Raw genomic sequence first — 9,093 nt, 5'->3', positions numbered from 1 at the left:
TGCTGCCAAAAGCCTGCGAGCTCACTCGGGGGAGCACACGGGCACACAGTGATCACATACACCTCAGTTCTGTGGGAGCAGCTCAAAACGCGCCTGGCAGAGCTGCAGAGCACCAGCTTCAGGAGCTGGCAGGCTGTTGTATGAAGTAAACTCCAAAGCTGAGAATCTGTCGTAGAAAATTGTCTGTATTCCCACATCTGCTCTTGAAGGGGCACTTTCAGCCTCCCCAGGACCCTGCTGGGACTCTCCGGCTCTCAGCTGAACGCTTTCTCCCCGCCGGTCTGTGTAGCACGATTAAAGTCTGCTCGGCCGCGTTCCCTCCGCGCCGGGGGAGCTCCGGCTCCTCGGGTTAAGCCCCGGGGCAGCCGCAGACAAAGAAGGGCTCGCCGCGCCTCGTCGCCGCGTCCTTGCCGCAGGACGGCGAGCGGGCCCCGAGCCTGTCCGCCCCTGCCCGCCCGGGGACGGATGCCCGGGGACGGATGCCCGGGGATGCTCCGGGGATGCTCCGGCCGCGCTCGGGCGGCTCCGGGCGCTGCGCAGCGCCCGCGGCAGGGGCCGGGGCGGGGCGGGGGCTGCGCCCCGCGCGGGATTGGCGCGGCCCCCGTGATGCCACGTCCGGCGGGGGAAGCCCTGCCCGCCCGGAGCCGCCCCGCCGCCGCTCGGCGCGCAGGTGGAGCGGTGCCGGCACAGCCCAGCCCGGCCCGGCCCGGCCCCGCGGCGGGAGCAGCCCCGCAGCCCGCCCCGCGCCCCGCCCCGCCCCGCCGCGCTCCGCCCGGCCCGGCGGCGCCGCAGCCCCGGCAGCATCGCGGCGGGACTGCCCGGGGATGCAGCCGCGCTAAGAACAAAAGCCCTCAGCGCGCTCACGCTCCGGGGCTTTGAAGCGGCGCGGCCGAACTTGGATCTCTGCCCCCCCCCCCCCTCCTTTCTCCTCGGCCGAGCCGCGGCGGCGTCCGGGGGCTGAACTCGGCGGCGCCTTCTCCGCTCGCCGCGGGCACCGGGGCTCGCCCGCCCGCCGCCCTCGCCCGCCCGTCCCGCCGGGGCTGCCCGCGGAGGGGCCGCTCCCCGCGCCGCGGGACCTTGGCTTTGCCCTTCGCACGGCAGGTGGCGGGGCCAGCGGAGAAAGGATGCGCGTCTTCCCGTGGGGATTTTGGCTGCTGTGTGTCGCCTCCGCCCCGGCTCGCGGTGACAGCGGCAGCAAGGCGAGGAGCTGCGCCGAGGTCCGGCAGCTGTATGGAGCCAAGGGCTTCAGCCTCAGCGGCGTGCCCCAGGCCGAGATCTCCGGTGAGTCCCGCGGGTCGGGGCCGGCCGGGGATGCCCGGGCACGGCTCGGGAGCCGCGGGCCGGGGAGCGCTTGCCGCCCCACGCTGGAGTTTGTCTCGGGTCGTGGGCGGCGAGAAGTCGGAGCGGAGAGGGTTCCCCACGGCCGGGCTCCCCTGGCAGCGCTGCCCGGGCTGGAAAAGGGTCTCCCGGCGGGGGCGATGGGAACGGAACTGTGAGAGGGGGGTGGTCGCACCGAGTGCTCGGTGGTGATTCTTTTCTCTCATTGTCTCGTCGCTTCTGCTCTGAGTACAAGTGAAACGGGTTTCGGGGTTTCGATTCAGGAACGAGAATAATCAGAGTGTAATGGGTTTTGGTGTCGGAGCTGGAAAATGCCACAAGGTTGTGAGAGGGGAATTGATTTATTTAAATCTTCTTCTAGATGGGAAGCAAACGTGTAAATGGTATTTGCCACTTACTAAAAATGAATCAGGAGTAAAATGACCGTGTCAAACATGAAGTGCAGAGGAAGCCCGTGCAACCTACATTAGAGTGTATCCTCTTGCCTTCATTCTGGCTTTGGATAAATCTTGGTTGATTTCCTCCTCTTTGTAGAAAGAACTGAAATAGCAAAGAATATTCAAGGTCTGGTTTGTGTTGGGCTTGGTTTTGGTTATTTTTCTCTGAAAGCTTGGGGAAAATATGCTGATGCATTGTAGGGTTTTTAAGATTCTTGTCAAAGTTTTGATACACTAACTTGTGACCCATATCCAGGAGCCTTCTCCTCACTTGGGGGAGCTTCCTCCTTCAGACAAAGCATAAAGCATGCAGGCGTACGTGCCAGAGCCAACCTACAGGGACACCCCAGTCAAACTGCAGTTTGTAGTGCACATCTAAGCTACACAATGCCTTATGTTGAATATTTCATCAGGTAATTTTTCAGAGAAACCAATTTGTTGTCTGACCAATGAATGGAGAAGGCTGAACCGTGTACATGCCTCATAAATGTGAATAAATTAATACCTCCTTTGTCAAGTTACAACTGAGAGTAAATTTCTGAAGCAAAACGAGCAGTCCTCAAAGTTAAACAGTGGGGAGTTTCAGAATGATTTGAACATCACTATTAATAGAATAAGTACTTCTGTTGAGCAAGAAAGCGGCTTTTTATAAATTTGCATCTAATTATTGCAGATGTGAATACATTAGCTGTCGTGTTTCGAGTGGGAAGTTCTTGGAAGGCTGAGTGTTTACAAACACTGGTGAAGGTGGTGCAGCCTTGTACTCAGGGTAGTACTACGGGCAGTCATGGGGCTCGCAGCAGCTGCGGTTACAAGTATCACATATCACAGGTTAGCAGCCACTGAAACATCCTGAACCTGCAAATTGTGCAGTTTCCACAAGTGTCAGGACACGGATTTCCAGGATCCAGGGGTTCTGTTTCCTGCTGTGTGTTGCTATGAGCACGCACGCTGCCCGTCTCAAGCCACAGTAGTTACAGCTGTAGTATCAAACCTGGCACCTCTGGCTGTTACTGTAGACAGGGAAACTCTGAAGGTAAATGCCATGAAAACTTGAATATCCCGTGGAAAGTAATAAAAGAAGTGCTTGGAGGAAGAAGGTCCCACACATAAACCTGCTGCTGCTACCATCATACCAGTGTTTATAACAGCTACCAGACTTGATGATTTTCATTGGTAATTAGCTCCTGACTGATGCGTGTTCAGGAACACATTTTTGTGTCGCTGTGTTACTTGCCCAGTGCAGTTAAAACTTCAGTGAGTGTAGATCAAACCTTACAGAAATGCATGATACAGCACAGGGTTGTGTACCCTCTATGCTTTTGGGCAGCTGTGCAGGTTAGTGCCAAGGTTGGTGCCAGTTTTGCTGTCCCCAAGAAGAGGAGTCTCAAGACCCTCTTTGCAGTATCACCACACAAACCAAGTACAGGATCATGCAGTTTATAGTTCCACATCTGCTTCTTGCTTCAGGCTGGTTTCAGTGGCAGCAGTTCAGCTTGCTGACCATGGGGGTTGTCACCTGCAGGGAGCCTTGACAAGTTACACCCGTGAATGCATCCAGGGGCACACAGCTGAGGAGGGGCAGGTGTCTTCTGCCATGTCTCAAGTGAAAGGGCAGGAAGTGGTTGTGCCAGGGCAAGTTCAGATTATATATTAGAAAAAATGTTCACTGAAAGAGTGGCCACACATTAGGAGGAGGTGGTGGAGTTGCTCAGAGATGTGGATTAAGGGGCTATTACGGCGGTGCTGCATTGATGACTGGACAAGATGATATGGATGGGTTCTTCCAACTTTAGGATTCTGTGATTGGGCAACTTTTGGATAAGTTAAAAGATGTTGATGAAGTGGGTTCAGTGTTGTCTCCAGTTGGAGCTGTGCTGAAGTATCCTGATGGCAGCCTTTATATTTTAAGAGCTACTCCATGAACTGTGATTTTATTTTATTTCTGAGCTGTCTGGAGACAAAAGCCCTTCCCTTTGTCCCTCTCCAAGGAGACTTTCTCTCCATTGCTTGCCCTGAAGCAAAGGGGAACGTTAATTTCTTAGCCCTTGTCCCCAAACTGGTGCTGCCATGCTGGGCTGACCTGCCTTCACCTGGCTGCAGGCACTGCTTGGTGTGTGTTGATGTCACAGCAGCCCAGCCCCAGGAGCCAAAGCACCACTGCCTGCACCCCAGAGCTGCCCTGCAGGAGTTCAGCGAGCTCCCAGCGTGCAGGCTCTGACTCAGACTGAGATTGGCTGTGTTTGTGTTGGGTTTAGAACACTTACTGCACGCTTTACACCTTCTAATCTGTATTCTTAGTTATGATTTAAGAGGATTATGAATAATCTAGTGTCTCCACAGCTCACCAGAAGGTAGTCCCTGCCTGTGGCTGCAGGGATCAGTTGGAGTAGCAGTCACACAGTTATTAGCTGGCTAATAGATAAGCATCTGATGCAGGGATAGACTCTTGGCTTACCAGATTTCTCACGAACCACCTAGACAGGGTTTCCTGGTTTTTTGCTAATGTTGTACAATGCCTTTAACATGTCTAAGCACTTTAAATGTGTCAGGTGCTGTTATTAAGTGTGTTTAGGGAATACACAAGGTGTTATATCTCAGTACTTTGAAGTCAATGGCAAAATTCCCAAACATGAAAGTGGTGTCTGCTCAAGTTAGCAATCCTGACAGACAGCCATGCACCCAGAGTCTGGGGTGAAGATCTGCCTACAAGAAAGTTTCTGTGGCTGGGGGAAAAGCCCCCTGCTCCTTGAGTTTGGGAAAGTTACACCAGTTGCTCCCATGAGATGTACTCCTAACTTGATCACAGCTTTCCTGCTGGAGAGTGTTGGAGAGTGTTCCCACTTCTCTTTTGGATGACCCACACCCCCTTTCTCTGATTGCTACAGAATATGGGAAACTAGTTTGAGAACTTCCAGTTTTTCTGTCTCCTCTTGAGTCTTCTGGAGGCAGCACCTGTTTCCACTGTCTCACGTTCTTGCTGCCCAGGCACCATCATCCCCCTGTGGGTCCCCTGCTCTGGTGACAGAAGGGGGACATACCCTGCTCCAGGGGTGCTCTTTGTGCCTGTGTTAGGGACTGGTTGTCTTAGGCTCACAGTGTGACTTGTGATAGAAGAGAGTGAGCCCACACCACAAAATATTTGCCTGTGGGGGAATATCCAGCTCTCTCTGACTTACAAGAGTGTCTTGGAGTTTGGTGGGGGATGTTGGATGGGTGAGTGCTCCCCAGTATCTCGAGCAGAGGTAGTTCCTTCATGGACTGGAGACGACATGAGGGTTTGGTGTGAACGTGCTTGGCCCTTGTTCTCTGTTTGGTTTGGACTTCTGCTTTGGTTTGTTTATTCCTGGGACTAATCCTTCCTAGACATGATTTGCTGTCAGGTCACTCTTGCTGACATGGGCAGTGGGTGCAGGGCAGCCAGAGAAGAGGAGGGTAGAGAAAAAAGCTGGACTTTGCCAGGCTGCCCATCCAGCCACACATCCCACACAGATCCTTCCCTGGCTCCCCAGCTGAAAGGAATCAGAACAATTTTTTTAACCTTTTAGTCATTTTAAGCTGTATAACTAGGTTTTATGATGAAAACATTGTCAAGTGTATATGTTTGAGCCCTTCAGAGAAGTGTTATCTAAGTAGAGAACAGGTCTGGCAACCAGCTGGGGCTTGATCAGGCTCTTGGAAGGGGGTAATGAAATCCCATCTTGGACGGTACTTCACTTGCTGGCACTTCCAAAGTGGGACAAGCCTACATCTGTGGTTTGAAACATAAAATTTGGGGCTCCTCCATTCCCAAGGAAAGATCTGTACGCATGATTAAAAGGAGCACTCTGTTGATCCAGCACTTTTTGCGGTGGTCATTCCATTTGGGTTGTATTTCCTTAGGGCAGAGGCATTTCTCAGGATCAGCTCCACGGAGAACTCCCAGATGTAACACATCCCGTTAATGAACCGAATTTGTTCGGGGCACATCAGAGTGGCCTTTGTAGCCTGCTGGGCTTAGAGGGCTATTTCTGAGGAGGCAAACCGCAGGGAATTGTGCCTTTCCCTCCATCTGGCAGGTGTTTGGGTGGGAATGTCGGGGGGGCACTGAGCGGTGCCCGACACAAGCCCGGCCGTGTGCGCGCCCGGAGCGCTCCCGGGCTGGGATTGGGATTTATCCGTGGATAACGCGGTGCCCTCTAGCGGCATTCCCGGCCGGGGACCTTCCTGCCGGCATCCGGACACTTCTCTGGTGCTGGCGTTATTTTTAAGAGAATCTGCTTTTCTGTCGCCGTGAGATGGGTGACTAAGCTCTCCACCACGTAATTATCCTTATCAGCTGTGTCTGAAAAAAACCTCCCTATTTCAACAGCTTCTTTTGTTGGTGAAGCAAAAGCCTGCTATTTCTTTTTCCAGAAAATTTGCATGGATGTTTAGCTGGAGACACCCACCAGCACCATTGTGTGAAACTGCAGAGCTCACATCTCTCCTTTTGCTGTTCCTGCCTTGCAAGTGCCCTGTTTTATTTAGGAACACTTGTCACTCAGTGTCTGGGCTCTTGGGATGGGCTGGAGAGATGTGTGGTTTTTGGCAGTGATTGTAAAACAGTTGGTTTAATGTTCTATTGCTTTCAGTACAATGTCTCACATGGAGGGGACCAGAGAGAGATATTCCTCTGGGTGATTTCAATAATTAAGTGTGCTTTGGCTTAGCCAAAGGCAGGGTGGGAGCTGGTAACTTCGTTATCAGAAATGTGTATTTAAAGCCAGAGGTTTTTCCTTGTAGGTCACAATAAAGATAACTGGAAGCAGAGGCCCTGGAGCACCTGCCCATGAGCAGCAGCTGAGCACTGTGAGGCTCTGTGCCTCACCCACCAGCGCCCACTGGGCTGGGGAGGGGAGCTGAGGATCATCTATTTTTATTGCAGCATCAAATTGCATTAGGCACAGTATGGCAGGGGAAGGCAGGATAAAAGGATGGCTGCAGCCTCGGAGAGCTGTTGGTCTGAGCAATATCCTGACCCTCTGTCTGCAGCAGTCTCAGCACTGTGTGAGTTGGGGCCAGTGCTCAGCTCTGGTCTCAGGGCAGCAGTGTTTGTGGGTTCCTTCTGTGGGGCTGTGGATGTGAGGAGCAGGGTAGCTGGGGGAGTGACTGACAGCTGTCACTGGCACAAGGAGAAATTCTGTATTTGCTTCCAGCATTCAACTGAGAATTTCAGGGGAAGACCAGGGAAATAGACATCTCAATTCTGTGGAACTGCACAGGCTTCCTTGGGGAAAACAGCTTTAATTTCTGTTTGCTGCCCAGGTCCCTGCTGAATGCTACATGTTTCTGTATATTGGGTTTCTTTCTTTGCCCCATGGGATGATTCTGTGTACATGCAGCAGGCAGGTAGCCCCAGGGAGGGGACACTGTCAGAACAGCAGGCTGCTCTGGCACACAGCTGCCCAACTTCTGTGACAGTGTTGCCTCCTGACAGGAGTGCTGCTTTGCCCCAAGCAGCTCCCAGGGTGCTGAGTGCTCCTGTTGCTCCTGCTCAGGGAAGCTGTAACAAAAGGCCCTGCAGAGAGTTACCTGCAGTGAGGTGTCCTGACCTGTCCTGTCCTGCAGTGGTGGGGTGTCCCCTGATGGAAGCATGTCCAGTTCCACAGCAGCAGGGCTGGGGACAGGCAGAGGGTGTCCCATGTCCCTGCAATGTCCTGCCCTGCAGAGGGCATGGAGCGAACCTAGAGTCACCCTCTTGGCTTTGGTACTACTTCTGGCTGGGTGGCAGGAAAGTCACCATCAAGTGCTCTCCTCAGCCTTCATCTGCCCCTTCTGACCTTGCTGCACAGATTGAGTCTTTCTGAAAATCCTAAATCATTCCTTTCTACCTCTGTAAGTGAGGCCAGAGTTGGACCTTCTTTTTCAATTTGCCTCCAAACAGTGCCTCCCAGGCAGAGCTGTGAGAAGGAAGGAGAACTTGAGTGGGCAGCCTGTGGGGCAGGGAAGGCACCTGCATGAGTGGTGGCCCAGAGCCAGTCCACAACAATCTCTTCATCCTTGAATTTACCTGGGAAAAAGTGACACTTTTGTTCTGCTGTCTGTGTCTTACTGATGGCTGTAAGGGTAACTCTGCCCCATTGTGATGGGGACAGGCCCAGGGAAGGCAGATCCTAAAGCTTGCAGGAACCCTCATAAGCAGTTGCTTGAAAGTTATTCCACCGTGTTTTGCAGATTTTTTGCACGACGCTGCTGTAGCTGCCGTTGCATTAGAATGTTTCCCCTCAAAGTTAGAAAAAATAGATAAATTTCATAACTCAATGAAAGCACAAAATTTCCTCCATTCTCTGTTAGCCGTGAAGGACAGACTGCCCTCTCTTCTGATGTCTGTTTACCCTGACACTTTGTTGCCCAGGATATGTTTTATCCCTGACAGGTGAAACCTGTCTTTAAGTAACATTTGATTCCCAGGGGATCGGGTTTCCTCTGCTGCTAGATTGTTCTGCGAAAAATAATGAAGCTTTAGCTGCAGACACTTAAAATGCTTGTCTGAACGTGACAGGGCTGTGAGCCTGGTCAGTCCCTTCTGCCTGGTAATCTGTTCCTGTTTTACTTGGAATTCTTCAGATATGGAAAACTTTTCTTTCTTAAAGTTCAAATAAGCAGAGTACTGTGACAGTTTTTCACAATGCTCTTTCTTCTGAGCTTTAAAAAATACACTCATCACAACTGTGTTGTCTGTATAGAAATTATAAAACTAATTTGATTTTATGTTCTTTTCTGTATAGTGCAGCATGAATCAGAAATACAGAATTACCCAGCTGTTACAGACTCCTGTTCTAGCAACATGAGTAAAACCAGTTTTTCAATTGCCATGCATTCTTCTCAAGTATAAAAAAGAGAAGAAAACAACGACAGAAGTTTTGCTGTGGTTTGGGGGAGCAACATGGTAGCACTTATGTAGACAGTCAATCTTTTATATAACTAAAATGCAAACACTCTATGACAAATAGTTTTGGCTTGCAGAAAATTAGTATTTTATAGGATTGTAAAACTATCCTGTGTAATTCAGTTGGATGGGCATATTTCTAAAATAGGAGTATTTTAGAAATTCATAGTTGTAATTTTCGTTCATAAATAAAACTAAAAAAAGCACTGTCAGAAATTGGCATTAATTTCACATTTTTAAAAATACAAAGAGGCTACTTCAGTCTCTTCTGCTCTCAGCTCATGTTGTTGCACTGAAGTTTGCGGTGATTTCGTTGTATAATTGATCCTGGAGTGAGTGCCAAGCCCGGCAGACTTTAGTGTGAGGCTGCTGTCCCAGAGCCTCGTCTGTTCCTCCCCAGATAAGCTC

The 9,093-nt window shown here is 51.3% G+C and overlaps 1 protein-coding gene across 1 annotated transcript in view; it reads left to right on the top strand.

Annotated features, from left to right (window-relative positions):
* The first annotated feature begins 1,101 nt into the window (after nt 1–1,101).
* The window catches only part of GPC1 (glypican 1), a 199,215-nt gene continuing 191,223 nt past the window's right edge, over nt 1,102–9,093 (top strand). Inside the window, exon 1 of the mRNA XM_083868489.1 lies at nt 1,102–1,281. Coding sequence (XP_083724615.1) covers nt 1,125–1,281 — 157 coding nt within the window. The 5' untranslated portion in view covers nt 1,102–1,124. The remainder of the gene's footprint in view (nt 1,282–9,093) is intronic.

This window comes from Zosterops lateralis (genome assembly GCF_965231275.1).
Source record: "Zosterops lateralis genome assembly, chromosome: 10".
NCBI classification, from domain to species: domain Eukaryota; kingdom Metazoa; phylum Chordata; class Aves; order Passeriformes; family Zosteropidae; genus Zosterops; species Zosterops lateralis.
The sequence above is the reverse complement of the archived record's forward strand: the minus strand, read 5'-3'. Positions and strand labels throughout refer to the sequence as shown.